Source organism: Muntiacus reevesi, chromosome 11, assembly GCF_963930625.1.
Source record: "Muntiacus reevesi chromosome 11, mMunRee1.1, whole genome shotgun sequence".
NCBI lineage: Eukaryota > Metazoa > Chordata > Mammalia > Artiodactyla > Cervidae > Muntiacus > Muntiacus reevesi.
In genome coordinates this window covers 20,008,386-20,030,204 of record NC_089259.1, presented here as the reverse complement: position 1 = coordinate 20,030,204, position 21,819 = coordinate 20,008,386, and the positions used below count along the sequence as shown (strand labels likewise).

General features: G+C 40.4%; 1 protein-coding gene across 1 annotated transcript in view; it reads left to right on the top strand.

Moving 5' to 3' along the window:
- Positions 1 to 21,819, top strand: part of NEK5 (NIMA related kinase 5) — a 52,979-nt gene that overhangs the window by 15,546 nt on the left and 15,614 nt on the right. Inside the window, exons 6-17 of the mRNA XM_065901792.1 lie at positions 772 to 858; positions 3,003 to 3,057; positions 4,349 to 4,549; positions 4,628 to 4,709; positions 8,732 to 8,865; positions 10,551 to 10,735; positions 11,271 to 11,337; positions 12,151 to 12,267; positions 13,696 to 13,782; positions 16,350 to 16,442; positions 20,693 to 20,773; positions 20,998 to 21,066. Coding sequence (XP_065757864.1) covers positions 772 to 858; positions 3,003 to 3,057; positions 4,349 to 4,549; positions 4,628 to 4,709; positions 8,732 to 8,865; positions 10,551 to 10,735; positions 11,271 to 11,337; positions 12,151 to 12,267; positions 13,696 to 13,782; positions 16,350 to 16,442; positions 20,693 to 20,773; positions 20,998 to 21,066 — 1,258 coding nt within the window. The remainder of the gene's footprint in view (positions 1 to 771; positions 859 to 3,002; positions 3,058 to 4,348; positions 4,550 to 4,627; positions 4,710 to 8,731; positions 8,866 to 10,550; positions 10,736 to 11,270; positions 11,338 to 12,150; positions 12,268 to 13,695; positions 13,783 to 16,349; positions 16,443 to 20,692; positions 20,774 to 20,997; positions 21,067 to 21,819) is intronic.

Sequence of the window (21,819 nt, the reverse complement as noted above, 5' to 3'; positions counted from 1 at the left end):
GATGCAACTGTTTCAAAAGACAGTTTGTTGATAATAAATGCCAAGAGATTTTAAATGTTCTATTTCTGAGAATTTGTTCTAAGGGAGTAATTTGAAATTTGAAATAGTTTAAATGCCTAAAAATTGGGAAATAGTTAAATTTTATAAAACTTGGCACAGTCATGTACCTGAATATTGTATAGCCACTGACATTTATGATTTTGAAGACTTTTTGATAATGTGAGAACAAACTTTGTTGTATTAGATTTAAAATTTTTTAATTTTAAAAAAGGGAATTATGAATTTCAAATACACTGTAATCACAGCTATGTGGAAAATATGCATGGAAAAAAAGACAAGAAGGAAATATATCAGAATTTTAACTCTAGTTGTTTGAGGGTAGTAAGATTCTTGGTGATTTTTTTCTTCTTTATTCACTTTTCTGTTTTCCAAATTTTAAATCATGAGATTGCATTACTTTCATCATTGGAATGAGGGAAATTTTTACATGTGAGAGTTTGCAAAATAACAATGATACCTTTTCATGCAGTCTTTAAGCTATAAATTTTATTTATTGTGTAGATTTTGGGAAAATGAATTATAAGCTTAAAATCAATTAATTTTATTACTACATTATTAATATACTATATGTTTTGCTTTATTTTAATATATGAATACATCAAATTTGGGGTTACTTTTTATATATTTTTCTTACATGTATGTTATGTCTTAAGCCTTTTCTTACCTCAGTAATACACTATGTTATTTTATTGTTTAATATAACTTTGCTAGTACTATGGAACTTGCTAGAACTTGCGTTGGAACACCTTACTACCTGTCCCCAGAGATCTGTCAGAATAAACCCTACAACAATAAAACGTGAGTTGCTGGCTTTTGGTTTGAAAGTTTCAGTAAAATCTTATGGATTCTTTCTTATGGTGATTTGTAATTTCATTTTCTTCACCTGTGGAATGAGGATCGCTGTGACCGCCTCTGACCACTTCAGTGTTTCCTAAAGCTTTCAAATTTATTTAGAGAAGAGTTATGTCTCTTCATTTGATGATAGAAGTGATAGAAAGAATAACATTGAAAATTGAGCTGTGATGAGCATCTTTGTATTTGATTCTCATGCTTTCTAAGCACTGTTTAGCCTATTGCAGGAAAGTGTTGTAGATGGTCAGGTGGAAGGCGGTGAGGTCTGGTGACACAGCGCTGGTTTAGGGACCAGAAATCCTAACCTTGACTTGGTCAGCGACTTGACCAAGTCAGTGGATCTGTGTGGGTCTCAGTTCCCCTATCTTCAACAAAGGGGGTGTTGGCTGGGTAATTGTTAAGGCATCTTCCAGCTTTAAAATCAACAAGCTTTGACGTTTGCGGTACTAGAGCCTACTGTTTAGGAGTAATATTAATATAGTTTGTGAAAGTGTTCGTCCCTCAGTCATGGTCAACTCTTTGCGACCCCATGGGGTGTAGACTGCCAGGCTTCTCTGTCCATGAAATTCTCCAGGCAAGAATGCTGGAGTGGGTTGCCATTCCCTTCGCCAGGGGATCTTCCTGACCGAGGGATCGAACCCGCATCTCCTGCATTCGCAGGTGGGTTCTTTACCACTAGCTCCAGGGCAGCCGTAATATTAATATACACAGTGATAAAAGATAAAGCCAAGATAGTTCTTACTTCCATGGAAGGAGAAAGAAAGCATTTCACTTTTCAAAACTGTCTTCCAGTTGAACTAGTTGGCTTTGCAGGAAGACCAAGTTCCTTTGTGGCGTTCATTGTCTGTGTGTTTAGAAAAGTACCCAAGTGATGTTTGACTCACTTTGAAAGAGATAAATGAAAAGCAAAGCCCTAAAGAGTGGTGAACATTTCTCCACATAGTAGAAGAATGGGCATTTCTGGGAGATGTCCTCTGACCTAGAGAAGGGGTTTGGCCTCAAGCTGGCTGGGAATGCAGCTGGTGTAGCCAGGGTGGAAGGGCAGGCTTTCGAGAGCAGAGCGCGCTCAGTGCTGCAGAGAGAGACCCCTGGCTCAGCAGCACTGTTTTGTTGCCTTGCATTACTTTTTAAGCATCTAAGTCCACTTTTAAATATGTTGGTTTGATGCTTTGAATAACTGGAAGATCCTAGCAATAAATCGTTACCAAACTGGGTTAATTCACGTAATGCACAGCAAGCCAAATACTGAGACATTGAGGTTTGCAGCAGAGGAAGAAAGGGCTTATACACAAGGCAGCCAGATGAGGAGACTGGAGAACAAGTCTCAGATCTGCCTCCCTGAAGGCGAGGGATTTGAGATATTTATGGGATGAAGAAGCAGCATGGTCTTAGGCTGGCTTCCCCCATGGCTCAGTGGTGAAGAATCCGCCTGCAATGCAGGGTTGTCTTAGGCGTGGGGAAAGGGGATTGGAGGTGAGGTAACTGGTGTTCTGTGCAGACATAGCTGGGTTTCATGCATCTTCATAGGATGCATCTTCAGAAATGGAAATGTTTAGCATGATCTGAGGGAGGTTGTTTTTGGCCCTCTGAGGTCAAAGGTCATTTATTGGACACCTGCACAGGCCAAGTTTTAGCACATTTTAAGTTCATTGAGTACCAGATACTCTGTTTATCACTTAATCTAACTTTGGTTCTGTCTATAGCCTTGAGTAGAACGTTCCTTTCTAAATCAACCTAATGTTACCTGTTGAATCAAGTAATCCACATTTGAGTTCTTCCTCCCTCCTCCAAATTGCTCAAAATTCCATACACGCACACATTTTCTTTGAGATCATCACATGAAGCTAAAGTAAGTATCGAGCCATCAGATTGTAGCAAAGCTTGTGTACCTTTTCTCTGCTGGGACTCTGACAAGCTATAATTTTTTTCTCTAGTCTTAGTAAGAATTGATAATGTACTGAAAGCATTTGTGAAAACTGGCCACCCTATATAAAATTGTAAAGATACACAAATATAATTGACTGTAAGGATAAAGGTTTAAATTGAGAATTATTGATATTTCTTGGCATATAAACTCTTATCTTTCCCAGGGATATTTGGTCTCTTGGCTGTGTCTTATATGAGCTCTGCACACTCAGACATCCTGTAAGTATATTAATCATTAGATTATCTTGAATTATTGAAAAGTATATAAATGAAAATAACCTCTGAAAGAAAAAGTTTGTTTGGTTTTATTAGATTGTTAAAAATTATATGAACAAGATATTAACAAGGATGATAGCTCCATATACACTAACATGGGACGGATATCCAAGCTACATTATTAAGTACAAAATCCAAGTTGGAGAATAGTACATAGAGCATGGAAAAAGTGTTAGTCACTCAGTTGTGTCTGACTCTTTGCAACCCCAGGATCCTCTGTCATTTAAAAAAGCAAGATATAAAATTTCATATCATATCATACGATCTCAACTTTGTAAAATAAGTAGTATTTTTTAAACAACTAGAAGAAAATATATCCCTGGGTGGTGGAATTGTATGTATTTTCCCTGTTTATAATTTCCTATACCTTCTAGTTTTGGGGAACGAGTAAACATTTTGATAATAAAGAAACTAAAAAAAACCTTATTTTAAGTAATATGATGTCTCATTGAATAACTGCCTACATGTTGATGGAAAAAATTCAGGGTGGACCTTGGTACTCTTAATGAAAGGTTTTAACATTGTTTTGTTTCTTGAAGTTATTTTACTTTTTACAAATTAAAAAAAAAATTAAATACCTTGTCTTATAGCTCAGTTGATAAAAAAAAATTCCCCTGCAGTACAGGAGACCCCAGTTTGATTCCTGGGTCAGAAAGATCTGCTGGAGAAGGGATAGGCTACCCACTCCAGTATTCTTGGGCTTCCCTTGTGGCTCAGCTGGTAAAGAATCTGCCTGCAATGCGGGAGACATGGGTTCAATCTCTGGGTTGGGAAGATCCCCTGGAGAAGGGAAAGGCTACCCACTCCACTATTCTTTCCTGGAGAGTTCCATGGACACAGGAGCCTGGCAGGCTACAGTCCATGGGGTTGAAGAGAGTCAGACACAGACTGAGTGACTTTCACTTCACTCCCTCCTCTTTTTAAAATTTATTTATTTTTAATGTTTATTTATTTACTTATTTGACTGTGTCAAGTCTTAAGTTGTGACTTGCAAGATCTTTCATTGCACAGACTCTCTAGTTGTAGCAGGAGGGCTCAGCAGTTGCCCCACACAGGCTTGGTCCCTCCGTGGCACGTGGAATCTTAGTTCCCGACCAGGGAGCAAACCCACGTTCCCTGCATTGCAGGACAGGTCCTTAACCATTGGACTACCAAGGAAGACCCTCTTGGTATTCCTTTAAATATTCACACTGAATTTTTCTCTGATTTAGTATCACCATTCCTGTCCTTTCAGTTTGAGGCTAACAACTTACAGCAGCTGGTTCTGAAGATCTGTCAAGCTCATGTTCCTCCAATATCGCCACGGTTTTCCCATGACCTACAGTTCTTAATATCCCAGCTCTTTGAAGTATCTCCCCGAGATCGGCCATCCATCAATTCCATTTTGAAAAGGCCTTTTTTAGAGAATCTTATTGCCAAATACTTGACTCCCGAGGTGAGTTTGGAGGTGATTCTGTTTGCATTTTGACAGAGATTTCTGGCTAGTGAGTCCTGATACACTGTTATATTTTAGGTCATTTATGAAGAATTTAGTCACCCACTCTTACATAAAGCAAGACCATCTGCTTCTCAACCTGCTGGGAAGGTGGCCCCTGGTAAGAAGGACTTAACTGTGCAATTAAAAGATATTTATTGTGTGTGTCTCACGCAGTGATTTACAGTATATGGTTGACAACATTAGCAGGGAAATTCCTCCAGATTTATTGAATGTGGACATTTAAAAAATAGGAGCACTGTAAGCAGAGCTTCCCAGGTGGTGCTAGTGGTAAAGAACCCGTCTGTTGATGCAGAAGACATGAGATGAATTTATTGTAGCAATAGCATGATTTCTTATTAATCTCAATGCCTGAGACCTACAACACATCTTTGTATTAAACCCAGACAATTCTAGTCTACCTTTACAAGGCCTCGTACTAGCTGCAACTGGAAAATCTGCTCAAATTGGCCTATGAAGGTTCAATCTCTGGGTCAGGGAGATCCCTTGGAGGAGGGCAGGGCAACCCACTCCAGTATCCTTGCCTGGAGAATCCCATGGACAGAGGAGCCTGGTGGGCTTCAGTTCACAGGGTTGCAGAGTCAGACATGACTGAAGCGACTTAGCATGCACGAACACTATAAACAGGAGAAAAATTTTTGTTGAGTGGTGACCTGTGGGTGTGCCTGTACATCTAGCTCATTCATGACCTGAAGGATCCTATTCCTCTCTTCTCATCAGTGAGGAAAACTTGATGAAGCAGTGGATTTGCTGATAAAGAGAGGCTCAAAGAGGTAGGACCCAAGCTTAACTTTTGTGTAGGCAAGGGGTAGTGAGTCAGAGAAGGGTCACAGACAGACACGGAATCTTGGATGAAGCTTATGTTTTTGAACTAGAGAGAATGGACTGGAGATTAAGAGTTCTCTTGCAGAGGCTGGTTTGAGCTGAAGTTAGGATCTTGGACCTAATTGGTAACAGTAGGAGAATTGTTACTATGTGATCCCCAAAGAAAGCAGGTGATACCTTATGGTGATGAGAAATAGGGGAGCTGCGTTAGTGATAGTGTCAGGAATCAGCTGATGAACTACTGTATGTGTGTTTGTGTGTATGTGTAAGAGAGACAGACATTAAAGAGAAAAATTACTAATTCAGTTAATATTGTGAAATAAGAACAGCAGGATTTTTCAATTCCGTTCAGTTCAGTTGCTCAGTCGTGACTGACTCTGCAAGTCCATGGGCTGCAGCACGCCAGGCCTCCCTGTCCATCACCAACTCCAGGCGTTCACTCAAACTTATGTCCATTGAGTCGGTGATGCCATTCAACCATCTCATCCTCTGTCGTCCCCTTCTCCTCCTACCTTCAATCTTTCCCAGCTTCAGGGTCTTTTCAAATGAGTCAGTTCTTTGCATCAGGGGGCCAATGTATTGGATTTTCAGCTTCAGCATCAATCCTTCCAATGAATATTCAGGACTGATTTCCTTTAGGATGGACTGGTTGAATCTCCTTGCAGTCCAAGGGACTCTCAAGTGTCTTCTCCAACACCACAGTTCAAAAGCATCAATTCTTCAGCGCTCAGCTTTCTTTATAGTCCAGCTCTCACATCCATACATGACCACTGGAAAAGGCATAGCTTTGACTAGACAGACCTTTATTGGCAAAGTAATGTCTCTGCTGTCTAGGTTGGTCATAACTTTTCTTCTAAGGAGCAAGCGTCTTTTAATTTCATGGCTGCAGTCACTATCTGGAGTAATTTTGGAGCCCCCCAAAATAAAGTCTGTCACTGTTTCCACTCTTTCCCCATCTATTTGCCATGAAGTGATGGGACCGGATGCCATGATCTTAGTTTTCTGAATGTTGAGCTTTAAGCCAACTTTTTCGCTCTCCTCTTTCACTTTCATCAAGAGGTTCTTTAGTTCTTCTTCACTTTATGCCATAAGGGTGGAGTCATTTGCATATCTGAGGTTTTTGATATTTCTCCTGGGAATCTTGTTTCCAGCTTGTGCTTCATCCAGCCCAGCATTTCTCATGATGTACTCTGCATGGAAGTTAAATAAGCAGGGTGACAGTTTACAGGTTTGACGTGCTCCTTTCCTGATTTGGAACTAGTCTGTTTTTCCATGTCCAGTTCTAACTGTTGCTTCTTGACCTGCATACAGATTTCTCAGGAGGTCAGGTGGTCTGGTATCCCCATCTCTTTCAGAATTTTCCATAGTTTGTTGTGATCCACACAGTCAAAGGCTTTGGCATAGTCAATAAAGCAGAAGTAGATGTTTTTCTGGAACTCTCTTGCGTTTTTGATGATCCAGTGGATGTTGGCAATTTGATCTCTGGTTCCTCTGCCTTTTCTAAATCCAGCTAGAATATCTGGAAGTTCTCAGTTCACATACTGTTGAAGCCTGGCTTGGAGAATTTTGAGCATTACTTTGCTAGTATGTGAGATGAATGCAATTGTGTGGTAGTTTGAACATTCTTTGGCATTGCCTTTCTTTGGGATTGGAATGAAAACTGACCTTTTCTAGTCCTGTGGCCACTGCTGAGTTTTCCAAATTTGCTGGCAGATTGAATGCAGCACATTCACAGCATCATCTTTTAGGATTTGAAATAGCTCAGCCAGAATTCCACCACCTCCACTAGCTTTGTTTGTAGTGATGCTTCCTGAGGCCCACTTGACCTCACATTCCAGGATGTCTGGCTCTAGGTGAGTGATCACACCATTGTGATTATCTGGGTCATGAAGATCTTTTTTGTACAGTTCTTCTGTGTATTCTTGCCACCTCATCTTAATATCTTCTGTTTCTGCTACGTCCATACCATTTCTGTCCTTTATTGTGCTCATCTTTGCATGAAATGTTCCCTTGGTATCTCTAATTTTCTTGAAGAGATCTCTAGTCTTTCCCATTCTATTGTTTTCCCTTGTTTTGTATTGAACACTGAGGAAGGCTTTCTTATCTCTCCTTGTTATTCTTTGGAACTCTGCATTCAGATGGGTGTATCTTTGCCTTTTGCTTCTCTTCTTTTCTCAGCTATTTGTAAGGCCTCCTCAGACAACCATTTTGCCTTTTTGCATTTCTTTTTCTTGGGGATGGTCTTAATCACTGCCTCCTGTACAATGTCACAAACCTCCGTCCATAGTTCTTCAGGCACTCTATCTATCAGGTCTAATCCCTTGAATCTATTTGTCACTTCCACTGTAAAATAGTAAGGGATTTGATTTAGGTCATACCTGAATGGTGTAGTGGTTTTCCCTACTTTCTTCAATTTAAATCATTCAATTTAATGGCAGGATTTTTAGCCATAACCAAATATCTCAGCTTCAAGGATGAGGAGGAACCAGTGAGAGGGAAATATTACCCACTGTGATGGAGAAATTATTATAAACTTAGGAAATTTATAAAGGGAAAGTGAATGGGTAATTCTGCTATGTTTAATTTGATTTGACATCATTATGTATTGGTCTAGATTGAGAATGTTTAGAAAGTAGATAAGTAGAGCATGAAAGAAAGTGTATTGTCTACATTTCTGATATAGGACAGATGGGAAAACAGGAACACATGGGTGAAGGTGATAAATACAAACATGTTAGAAGACCCACTCATCCATTTCAAACAACAATGGGACCTTTACGCTGCGGCCTGATAACCCAAGCTCTGATGACTACATTTAATTACTTGTAATTAATTTAGTTAATAATTGAACTACTAAACATGCCATTATGTTATGCACATTGTTTCTGTAAATGTTAATATTAACTCCTAAATTCTTAAATAGTAGATGATTAAATAATTAAATATTACTAGAACTACGTATGGAGAAGGAAATGGCAACCCACTCCAGTGTTCTTGCCTGGAGAATCACATGGACAGAGGGGCCTGGCGGGCCACAGTCCATGGGATCGCAAGAGTCGGACACGACTGAGCGACTAGAGAGAGAGAAAGAGAGAACTGTGTAGGGCAACCCTGGCAAGAATGATTTCCTCCATCCAAAGAAAATACGTAGTCATTTTCCATCAGCCCTTCTGTTTGTGAGTATAAATGCTTCTAGTTACAGTGAACTTAGCGTGTTATGAAATGCTCCATATGCTTATACTCTCACAAGTATAAAAAATTTTTTTAAATGAAGTTGTTTTCTTTTGGCTAAATGAGATTGTAAAATACAGAAAGTGAGATTCCAGGAAAAGTGCCTACCAAGATCAAGGATAACAGCGCCAAATAAGAGGAAGGATGTATTATATAGAAATGAATGCAGACCACCAGCTGAAGCCCAGACACCCGTATCTGTAAGTCTTGCTAAACCATTCCTGTTGTTTTAGCAGATGGTCTGTTCTACAGAACTGCTTGCACAAGTTCATGAGGTATGAGGTCATGATGTGAGGGTTCACTAGTTTCGTACTTACAATAAAATTCTGTAATTAGCATTAAAGTGGTACTTCATGGGACAACATTATTATATATTTTTTTAACAATGCTGTATTTTCTTATAAGTATTGTATGTATTAGTTTTTTTTGTAATTCAATTTCTTTTAATTTCTTTAAATAAGTAAGGTTTTTCTATATAAGACAAGTGAGTAGAATGGCAGCAGAAAACTTTCCGCATTCATACTCCTGATTCTAATGTTGTATGTAATTGAGGAATTTTTATTATAAAATCATTGATTTTTTTTCCCTGAGTTTCTTTATGCCAGTTAATTGAATCCATTTCATCAGAATGTTGAATGAATCTTTTAGTTTTTGCTAGTGAAATGCTTCTGGCACATAAAAATGGCTGTTGTATTTTAACTGAAGAATTATATTATTAAAGAAGGCTTATGGTATAATTATAGAACCATTTGAAGTACATTTCCTAAGTGTTTACTTGCTATCTAAACATTTTAGCAAATATGTTGGTGTACAGATAGATTTTTGAAACTATTAAATTATTGCCCTTTATTTGATAGAATGTGGCTTAATTTTATTAAAGAATTTTGAAAGTATGTTTAATTTAGAATACTCTGTAGCAAACCTGCAGGAGGCAAACAAAAAAAAAAGAAAAAACATCTAAAAGATTTCTGGGAGGATGAAATTGGGAGAACATTTTGCTGGTCCTTTAATCCTCAGAAAGCTTCTGCTAATGCAGTGAGATGGGAGGTCTCCACAGGAACCATCTTGGATGTTGTTATTACCATTTGGGATTTTAGAGAAAATCCTAAAGAGGCTGTTTTTCGCTTCCAGTACTTTTCTGTATTTCTAGCCATTTTTCTCAACTAAGTAGTAGTACCTTCTTTTGGGTTGTACATAGGTAAACATCGTAAAATTAAGAAAACGACTTGACACTTTAAAATTAAAATAAATGTTTACTTTGTATTTAGACTGATAAGCCAGATTTTACACATTTACTTTAATATTTTAATAGGATTACATGAATATGCCATTTTTTTAAGTTAAAGATGGTCAAACATCTATAATTTCATATTTAATCTTACATATATATTGTGTGTGTGCTCAGTCGCATCCAACTCTTTGCAACCCCAAGGACTGTAGCCCGCCAGGATCCTCTGTCCTTGGGATTCTCCAGGCAAGAATACTGGAGTGAGTTGCCATTTCCTCCTCCAGGGGCTTTTCCTGTGTATATGAACAACAACAAATAAGTTTATGAAAAATAGGAAATAACAACACAGTCTAGGTTCATATCTTGGGTTGCATAGATACTCACTAAGTATTTCTGATACACTAGCCATGAAGTATACATGACTCATATTCACACCTGAGCAAAATTATTAACTGTGGTGCCTCAGGACTTTGGCTTCTAAAACATTTTTCAGTTCTAGGATTTGGGGATTGTAAGATTACTGAGAAACAAGTCTAGAGCAAGAACAACAAGATAACTTCTATGCCTTGTCTTAGCTATGGTCACTATCAAGCAGTCAGTTATTATAGATTTTAATCCTGTATTTAAAAAAAAACTCTCTTCATTTTAATCCCTCAGGTAAAAATGGTAGAAAGGCCCAAACATGCTGCTGTGTGTGGCCATTATGATCATTTTTATGCTCAACTTGACTTGTTGAGAAAGAGAGCGCACAGACCAAATTACCGCCATGTTCCTCAAAAAGATAGCAGAGTTGAGGAGAGTTATGATGAGGAAGAAAGCCACAGCCCACCTCCAGGTCAATGGTAATGTCAGAGTCTAACTTAAGCTTTCGTCCTCTGGATATATCTCGCTATATCAGCATTTATTTTGAAGTCTGTCCAAATTCTCCTAAAACATCCAGGAAGAATCTCCAGACTCTTCATTTAAAATACTGAATTCACCCTTCCCTTGACACTTTTTATCTCAAGTTTGATGTAACTAATCTTATTATGTTGCCATTTGACTGTGGGCACAGATTCATCCTCTTAAATTTTTCATGTTGCTTTCTTCTTTCTGGTAATGTGGGACACCTGGGTTTCATCCCTGGGTTGGGAAGGTTCCCCTGGAGGAGGGCACGGTTACCCACTCCAGTATTCTGGCCTGGGGAATCCCATGGCTATGCAGTCTATGGGGTCACAAAGAGTTGGACATGACTGAGCAACTTTCACTCTTCACTTTGAACTCAGAATGTCACAGGTGATTTGTGAATCTCATTATGAAGCTGAAAATCTACTAGTCAAATTGCTGCCTATAACAAGCTAAAATTTCTACTCAAGCTGAACATTTCTCTTTCCTAAGGCTTGCTGAGTACCTTCAGCGGAAATGTGAAGCTCAACAATATAAGCTGAAAGTGGAAAAGCAATTGGTGAGTAAAAACCAAATATGAGGCCATCAGAAATTTTCTTAACACTTTCTCTGTTCACAACTATTCATGGTTCCTTAAATCAAAGTTCATTCCACATAGAAGATTAAGACTAGTTTTTAACAGCTAAAGAAGAATATTGGGAATAGGCTTCAGTTAGGGTCTGAGAAGCCTAGTCCCTTCCCTGACTCCATCACTTGCTGTGTGACGTTAGGCAGAACATGCAGCCTCTCTGAACTTCACTATCTTTCTCTATAAAAGCTGTAGATCGGCTTCAAGGTCCCCTTCAGTGCTGCTTTCCTTTGATTCTAGTTTATTAGAATTCTACACATTCTAGATTATCATATTTTATTTGAAATGAAAGTTAAACGTTACCCTTAAGTATAGTGTCAAAATTCTGGGGCTGAGTGAAATTGGATATACATCCTATTTGTATTGCTCTTATTTTGAGCTGCTCAAAAGCTTTAGTTCTCTTCCCCTACCTAATACCAAGCTCCAAGGGTTGCTGAACTTTTATAGATATTTGATTCCACAATTACAGTTTATCAGTTCAGAAAACAAATCAAGGTGTCTTACATGGTAGCATAAAATATTGATTGCTTAGACTAAACAATACCAGTGGTTGTATTCATTTACTTTTTTAAAAGATTCATGCTTAATCTAAGAAAATTCTGCTCACTATAAAAAAAAACTCAATATAATTATTAGCAAATAGTGAGATTGATAATATAATTATTGCTTAAAGGATGAGGTGCAGGTCAAGTCATGTTTCCAGGATGCAAATACACTTGATAAACTACTTTATTCTAATAATAGGGTCTTCGTCCGTCTTCTGCTGAGCGAAATCACAACCAGAGACAAAAGCTGAGAAGTGATGGGGAAGGACCTAGATTCTGGGGGCTGCAGTTCAGGAGAAATGAAATGAAGGAACAGGTTAGAAACTGTCTGCTTCCAAGGGCTACCGCTGTATTTCTCTTTGTCTTTTGTACCTTAATACCGTGTTGCTTTGAGGAGGGCACAGCAACCCACTCTGGTATTAGTATTCTTGCATGGAAAATGCCACGGACAGAGGAGCCTGGTGGGCTACAGTGCATAGAGTCGCGTGACTGAATCAGCTTAGCACGCACACACGCAGGGTATCATTGTTTTTAGCATCTGTGGTGCACCCGAGAGAACTCACTGCACAAACACTTGCTGGATGCACGGTGTGAAGCACCGTGCTGAGGGCTCGGGAGACAGAGACATGTATTTCCCCTTCTCAGAGAATGCAGTGTAGCTGAGTTCATAAGGCTCTTTACCTCAGATTGATCAAGTAACTGTCCATCCTGAACATTTTTGGAATTTGTATTAGTTCCCTCGGGCTGCCTTACAACATGCCGGGCAGTTTGAAGCAACAGAAATTTACTGTCTCACAGTTCTTGAGGCTTGAAGTCCAAAGTCAAGATGTCAGCAGGGCCATGCTCCCTCTGAACCCTGGAGGGGAGTCCCTCTTTGCCTTTTGCTGGCTTCAGGTAGTTGGTCCGTGATGCTCAGATAGCCTCACTTGCAGTGACACAACTCAGTCTATGCCACTGGACGTGGCATCCTCCTCATGTGGCCCTCTTCATCTTCTTTTTTTAAAAGGAGTCTGCTGCTTTTTAAAAAAAATATTATTTATTATTAATTTTTATTTTTTGGCCACACCATGTGGCGTGGGGCCCTTAGTTCCCTGGCCAGGGATCAAACCCAAGTCCTCAGCATTAGAAATGCACAGTGTTAGACTGTTGGACTGCCAGAGAAGTCCCTGGCCAGCTTGACAGGACAGCAGGTGTATGCATTAGGGACCCACTCTGCCCCAGTTGTGACCACATCTTAGCTTAACTATTCACCTCTGTAATGACACTGTCTCCAAATATGATCTCATTCTGAGGTCCTGGGACTTAGTATCTCTTTGGGGGGACAAAACTCAGCCTATCACAGGATTATATGTAGAGTAATTGTATGTCAGTAACACATTTGGGGTTATATATACAAAAAAGATTGTTCCAAGAGACCTTATCCTCACTGCTGGAAGTACCACAGGCCAAGTATAAGGCAGATCATCATTTTTGGGAGCACCGACTTTTCCCTTACTACATATCACACATTTCTAAAATCATAGGCTATCTTGGGGATTTCCCTGGCTGTCCAGTGGTTAACACTCCATGCTTCCAATGCAGGGGGTGTGGGTTCAATCGTGATCGGGGAACTAAGATCCCACGTGCTGTGAGGCATGGCCAAAAATAAAAAAGAAGATAAAAATAAAATCATAGGCTGTCTAGAGAGTATTCTGTCAAGTTGTTCCCAAACATTTAACATTTCGGAATTGGGATTGCTTTCCAGGAATATTGGAAGCAGTTAGAGGAAATACGCCAACAGTATCACCATGACATGAAGGAAATTAGAAAGAAGATAGGGTGTGAACTGGAGGTAGGTAATTTCATTCTTCTAAAGGAAATGTTGAGGGACTGCCCTGGCGGTCCAGTGGTTAAGACTTTTCTTTCCAATGCAGGGGGTGTGGGTTCGATCCCTAGTCGGGGGGGACTTAGATCCCACATGCCTCATGGCCAGAAAACCAAAGCATAAAACAGAAACAATATTGTAACGATTTCAATAAAGACTTTAAAAATGGCGCACATCAAAAAAAAAATGTTTAAAAAACGGAAACGAAGTGTTGCTCTATTGATTCAGAGCTAACTAAACTGAGCAGATGTTAACAGTAATGATCTTTTTTAAAAACTAATTTTAGTTATTTAACTGTTTTTGACCATGCTGGGTCTTTGTTTCTGTGCGGGTTTTTCCTAGTTGTGGCGCGCAGGGGCTCCTCGTCATTACAGAGCTCGAGCTTCTCTGCAGAGCTCCAGCTCTAGGGCGTGTGGGCTTCAGTAGCTGTGTGTGTGGACTTGGTAGGTGCAGTTCCCAGACTCTAGAGTACAGGCTGATTAGCTGTGGCCCGTGGGAGTAATGATCTTCTCATCAAAAAGATAAGCTTTCTCATGCAAACTTTTTTTTTTAAGTAGGAAAACTGTCAGATGTAATGGAAGCCCCACTTTATTATGCTTTACTTGAGGCTACACAAGGTGATGGGGCTGACAGTCTCAGTGAAGAGTGCCTGTTATTAAATATGGTTGATCATGTTCCCTGTGAGTCAGTCAGTAAGTATTGACCAAGCAGGTACTTTATTCCAGAACTGGATTAGATACAGGAAGTGAGTTCATGCCTGTGAGGTAGGAAAATCAACGATCATTTACTGAATTTAGCTACATCGGAATCCCAGGTGGCTCAGTGGTAAAGAATCCACCTGCCAATTCTGTAGACGCAGGAGATGGGGATTTGATTCCTGGGTCAGGAAGATCCTCTGGGGGAGGAAATGGCAACCCACTCCAGTATTCTTGCCTGGAGAATCCCATGGACAGAGGAGCCTGATGGGTTACAGTCCATGGGGTTGCAGAGTCAGACACGACTGAGTGCACACACACACACACACACACACACACACACACACACATACACACAGGAATAGTCTCATATGCTGAGGTAGTCTAACTAAGGCAACATTTGAGTACAGTTGAGATGATTTTTTGAAATATCCTTTGAAGGAGCCACATTGGAGATTCATTCTTCTATTTCTTAGGTGGTTGCTTTTTTAGTAGAACTCCAGATGAGATGGCTGGCCTGTGTCTGGAGACCAAATTGCATGAAAAACACATGCATTTTTAAACACTAGAAACATCCTCGGGACCCTGGAATGCTCCTCCTATGAGAGGCCAGGGGGTACCGAGTCCCATTGAGGACACAGCCTGTCTCACACATACTTGAACTACACACTCATTGTGTAGAACTGCCCACACTGCTGAAATTGATCTTTCCCTCTCCCCATCTCTGTGGGCATATAGATAAATGAATATAGGTGAAATGAGCAGAGGTACAATTTGGTTGTATGTACTGGGCTCTGAACTAGAGCTTTGATATCCACATCTTTACTTCCCATGACAGAGAAGTTCAAGTTACTTAGATATTACAAGGCAGACTGTATAACGCCCCCTGATGGCTCAGATGGTAGAGAATCCACCTGCAATGCAGGACACGACTGAGTGACTAACACACACAACACACAAATACGAAACTGATTCTAAAACCTGTATCCTTTCTAGCATAGACACTTCTACCCATAAATAGTTGGAAAGATAAGACATGAACGTATGAAGCAGTGATGGAATAAGACTGAATCTGATTAAGCCCTGTGAGTGCATGGGAGTAAACAGGAGCAGGATGAGCAGGTGGAGGAATTTTCTGGAAGAAGAGAGATGGGGCCCAAACTGGGTCTGAGAAGCAGAGTGGAGTTTGGAGAGGCAGAGCTAAGGAGGAAGGCATCTGAAAGAACCATACAAAGCTGCAGGCCTGGGTGTCGTGGGAGGGGCAGGCTGGACATGCTTATCACCAGAGCGGTGCATGCGTGCTAAGTCGCTCAGTTCTGTCCGACTCTTTGCGAGCCCATGGACTGTAGCCCTCCAGGCTCTTGTCCATGGGATTCTCCAGGCAAGAACACTGGAGTGGGTTGCCATGCCCTCCTCCAGGGGATCTTCCCAACCCAGGGATCGAACCCCCATCTCTTACCTCTACCTGCAGTGGCAGGCGGGTTCTTTACCACTAGCGCCACCTGGGAAGCCCAGAGCAGTGGTTTGGTTAATGGTGGAGAGCCTCATGTTATCCTCAGCCCTGTTTTTTAAGGCAGGTCTGGGATGGGAAGCCTGCGTGTGGGAAAGATGGACAGCAGACTTTTCTAGAGAGGCCAGGAAAGAAGCCCTTCGGGGAAACCGAAGGCAGCCATAGAGGACAGAGGCCATAAGGGGTTTCTTTCCAAGCACACCCCCGGATCCTCCCTGGGCCAGTGTCTTCACGAGACCCCATTCAGGTCTAGCAGCCGAGGGTCAGCAAGTAGCCTTCAGAACTGACGCAGAACCAACCTTGTTGATTGTGTATAATTTATGTTGAAGGAGGACTCAAAAATGAGCCGGAAAACCTACTTGGTGAAGAAGAGTGACCTGCCCATTCCCCATGAAGCCCCTGAGGAAGAAGCACATGTGCAGGTGATGGTTACTGTTAGAGATGCTGTGTTTCCCAGTGAGTCTGCGCCAGCCTGGTGTTCCCATCCCTCCTTGCACAGTAGAACCACGTGGGAAAGTTTAAAAAACTCACTCAGGACCCTCTCTGGTGGTCCAGTTGTTAAGACTCCAATGCGGCAGCACGGGTTCCATCCCTGGTTGGGGAACTAAGATCTGGCATGTTGCATGGGGTGCCACTCCACAAAAAACTCAAAAAACAGAGCGATCAAAAAAAAAAAAAAATGAAAACACCTGGGCCCCATCCCAAATGATCTGTGGTGGGACCCAGGCATCTTGTCATCAAGAGCTAACTGGTGAGTTCCTGCAACCAAGTTTGAGAGCTGCTCCCAGAGTGGGAGAAATTTCTGTTGTCCGATGGTGTTTGAATCTGAGTCTCAAAGACATCTCTCAGTGAATCTGACAGCCAATTTATCTTCAAACTTACCTTTTTGGCATTAATAAGGAACTGGGCAGAGCTGAATGATCAAATGGCTCACAAAGGACTTTTCTTTTTTCCTCTGGGAGGTCTTTCCCCTTCATCTTCAATGAGGTGCCCCAAGGGCTTGATTGAGGGCAGGTGAGAGGAAGCCACGTTGAGTGAAGTGAAGGCTGAACAGCCCCCCTGAGTGTTTCTTTTTGTGAAAACCCAGGGACCTTCACAAGAGGCAGTGCCCAGAGCTCTAAAGTGGACTGAGGTTGAATTTTCTACCCAGTTGGGTGAATGGAGCTTTGGGGTCTAACGTGTTTGACACGAGTTTGATCCTTGGGTCGGGAAGATCCCTTGGAGGAGTCGAACTTGACTGAAGTGATTTAGCATGCACGCACAAAGGGAAGCAAAGCAATATGACACTTCTCATGCAGTTGAGACAATTAGACTACACAGTCAAATCAGACAGCCAACCTCACAAATGTAAGTAAGATAACAGAAGTCAGAGTCCTATTTCAGAGCGTGTAATATTTCAAAGCAGGAAAACACCCTTCCCAGGGTTGCGGGGCAACTAACCAATAACAATTCAAACGGATAGATGTGAAGTACATACAAAGGGTGTGGTCCACAGAAGAGGCAGTAATTAACATCTATGTGCAGGTATGTGTTAGTCGTTCAGTTGTGTCCAACTCTTTGCAACCCCATGGACTGTAGCCTGCCAGGCTCCTCTGTCCATGGGGATTCTCCAGACAGGAATACTGGAGTGGGTTGCTATTCCTTTCTCCAGGGGAATATATATATACATATATATTTATAAATATATATTAAACATTATATATATGTGTGTGTGTATGTGTGTGTGTGTGTGTGTGTATGTGTGTGTGTGTGTATATAAACACATGGAGACTCATAAGTTTCTGGCTTGAAAGAAATAGTACATTTTACCAAGATGTGGAAGAGTGGTGAGCAAGCTTGTATGTCGGTGGGTGGGCCCTCCAAGCTTTGGACATGTTGAGTCAGGACAATCTGAGAGACCACATCCCTGCTTCAGGTCTCTGCCCTGCTGTTCCCTCCACCTGGAACACACTTTCCACAGACCATCCTTAGCCAGGGTCCAGCACCATTCCAGGGCTTCAGTCAAATGCCAGGTAGACTTTTCCTGACTTACTGTCCTCCTCTACTCATTTTCTAGGCTATTACTCTAATCTTCTTTTCTTTATAGCAATTAACACCTTCTGAAATGACATCATTGCTTTGCTGACTCATTTACCTATTTTACTCCAGTAAAATGTAAGCTGTGCGTCAGTAGGGACGTTCACGTTCTGCACCATCCCATTGTGCAGGGCAGTGTCTGGTTTGCGGTGGGCGCTTGATATGAAATTGTGGGGTGAATGTCAAGGTGAGGATGGTACCAAGTAGGCAGCTGAATATGTGAGTCTGAAGCTCAGAGGGGAGGAAAGATCAAACCTGAAAAGACATGTTTAAGAGTCCTTGCATAAAGATTGCATTTAAATCCCTGGAAATTACTGAGACCCCCGTGTATTGTGGAGAGGAAAATGGCAGCCCACTCCTGTATTCTTGCCTGGATAATCCCATGGACAGAGGAGCCTGGCGGGCTATAGTCCATGGGGTCGAAAGAGTCGGACACGACTTTGTGACTAAACCACCACCACTACCACTCATGTATTGAGGAAGAGTGCCGGGGTCCAGCCTCGGCAGGATCCAGGGGGTACCCTCAGGATGAACGGTGTCGGCGAGAGATAGAAGACACATGAGACCAGCCTTGATAGGGCCAAGTCTGTCTTTTATTTTTTGACAATAGTTTATATACCCTCACTCAGAATGTATCCAGGATACAAGATGCTCACTCATGTCTATACAGAGTTAGTTTACATTACATCAGTTTGTCCTTAAGGAAGAACAAGATGCTTTCTGCATTTTGTTTCTATAATAAATCTTTACACGTTATCTTTTGGCCTTAGGGCTTATTAACACTTTATGTAAGTCAGGTGAATGTAAACCTGTTTTCTGTTTCTGTGGTGACCTTAACAGAAGAGTTACAGTCTCATAGGGCAACAGTACAGCATGTTACAACATAATAAAAATATGACCCTGTTAATACCAACATCAATTCTTCTGAAAAAGTTGTCAGTTAAATTTATCTAAAAGTTTTACCCCATACAGACTCTGCGGCTCTAATAAGGCAGCCTCTGCCTAGCACTCCTGGCTAATAATTAACAACTATTTCATTGTTACAATACTAGGGCTAAGCTCTTATTTTTCTAAATCTATATTAACAATGGTTTCCATAGCACAGCCTTAGCACACTAAAAGCAAAAACAAACGTTAACCCAATAACCACTTTTATAATAATTTTTTCTTATATTTTCTAATAAAACTCCTTCACCCCTCAAAAATGCTCTATGTCTATTGGGGCTTTTATATAATCAGGTTCTTTATGCTATTTTATGATTAAAATATTATAAGCAATCATGCATATTAGTACCAAGGGCATAAATGCATTTGGCTAACAAATTACCAGCAAAGGAGCTTAAATTAAAACACTCCTTTCACCCTAAATAATCTCATAAAATACTACCACCCAAAAAACTTATAGATTAAAGTTCTAAATTGATTCTTATTTGGAAAGAAATCTGGGAAGGCCTTCTGCCTATGTTACAGAAATTAGGGAGTAATCTATTAAAGCAAGCATCAGAAGAACAGATACCATCTTTAAGGTGAGCGCCGGGGGCAGCTTTGGGCAGCTTTTCGGAATCCCTGAAAACCTGATCCGCCTTGCCCGTCAGGCTTTCTCCCCGTGACCTTGTCATGGGTGGGATCTCGTGAGCTAGCCTTTTCGAAATCCTTGAAAACCTGATCTGCCTTGCCCCGCAGGTTTTCTCCCTCATGACCTTGTCATGGGTAGGATCTTGTGTGCTGGCTCCCGGCAGAAGAGAATGTCAGAAGACCCAGGACTGAACCCCAAGAAAACTCAGGGTCTAAAATTCACCTCTTGGCCATTCTTTGGAAATTCTTGTCAGTACTTTTACAGTCTTCTCTTCCTCCTTTAAATAGACCATCAATTTTTAGACCCTCCCCTCCTTCCTTTGTAGGATCATGAGCTGTGCAATTTTCTGTTTTCCTGATTAAGATCATAAGCTTCTTAAGGGAAGGATCTTAGAGTCAAAATTACACTCTTTTTAAATATTGTATTTATTTATTTTTAGTTGCGTTGAGTCTTCACTGCTGCTCGCGTGCCTTCTCTGGTTGCGGTGAGCGGGAGCTAGTTTTCGCTGAGGTGGGCGGGCTTCTCACTGCGGGGCGTCTCCTGTTGCAGAGTACAGACTCTGGGCGCAGGCTCTGGGCCACGGGTCTCAGCAGTTGTGGCACTGTGGCTTAGTTGCTGCAAAGCATGTGGGATTTTTCCAGACCAGGGATCGGACCCATGTCCCCTACACTGGCGGGCGGATTCTTGTCCACTGTACCACCAGGGGAGTCCCCAAATTACATTCTTAAATTGGATTAGGTTGTATGGGACTGAAGTGATAAATATTGTCACAACGTAGAGTTGCAATGCTGGTGTTAAATGCATTAATATTTCAAGTTAATGGACCTTGTGCCCAAGCTTTTAGCGGACTATCCTTAACTTTCCTTTGCAATAGGCATACTTTTATTCTCAAGTCAACCATCAGATCCATTCAAGAAATCAAATAATGTAAATAGACCCTGCTGTGAATTCGGCAATTGTGAAAATATAATTGTTTGATCAATAGTAAATGCTAGATTTTATTTTTTCTCTAAGTTTCAGGATATTGAAAGAGACTTAAAACAAATTAAACCTCAGAACATAAAGGGAAGTAAAAGTTCGGAACAAAAACATAAAGCTCAGGTAATAAACATTTTGTCTTTTTCGTATTAAAAATCTGGCTCGGGCTCTGCACCTTGTAATCTGGATTGCCTACAGGATTTCACCCCCTACTATTTTATGGAATTGCCTTATTTTGTGATGTTAGACTAATGGTTTTAAGTATCTGTAATGTCATATTGGGAGTTGTAATTTTAAGGTTTTCATTGGATTGCAAAACTAAGATTTTTTTTCTTGCTTTCTTTTAGAGAGGGGTAAAATTTGAGATTAATTTAGATGAATGCATTTCTGATGAAAACACCCTCCAAGAGGAAGAGGTATGCCATTAAGTTACGTTTCTATTAGTAGAGATGAGAGAATGAGTGTCTTAATAGCACATTTCATGAAATTCTCCCATAGATAGTAGAGATGAGAGAATGAGTGTCTTAATAGCACATTTCATGAAATTCTCCCATAGAGGGTAGGGAAAATTTTCTAAAATCTTCCTAGAAGGATCTCTAGTGTTTAGAAAAGTCTTCCAAAATACTTAACCTTCTGTTCTTCTTAAATTTGAGATTATTCATATAAATGGATTATTTCATTTTACTTTGCTATTATAAAGAAGGTATTTTCCTCCTAACAATAACTTTTAAATTATAGCCAGATTAAAATAGAAGACATAATATTAATATATAGTCAACAACTAATAAACTCACCTAAAATAAATGAGCATGAATATTTAAATTGAATAAGCAACAAGAACCTACTGTATAACATAGAGAACCCTGCTCAATATTCTGTAACAACCTAGTTAGACACTGAAAAAGAATAGATACATTTATATGTATAACTGAATCACTTTGCTATGTATTTGAAACTAACAGAACTTTGGTAGTCAACTATAATATGAAATAAAAAGTTTAAAATAAAATAAAAATAAATAAGTGAGTTGGTATCTTGAAACCATGCACATTTATTTTGGATCTTGATTAGTTATTGATAACTTTGTACTGGTCTTTGGGTAAATCTCAGTTATGTACTAGGGATCTCATTGAAACAGCAATAATTGTATGAATACAGTACACTCAAAC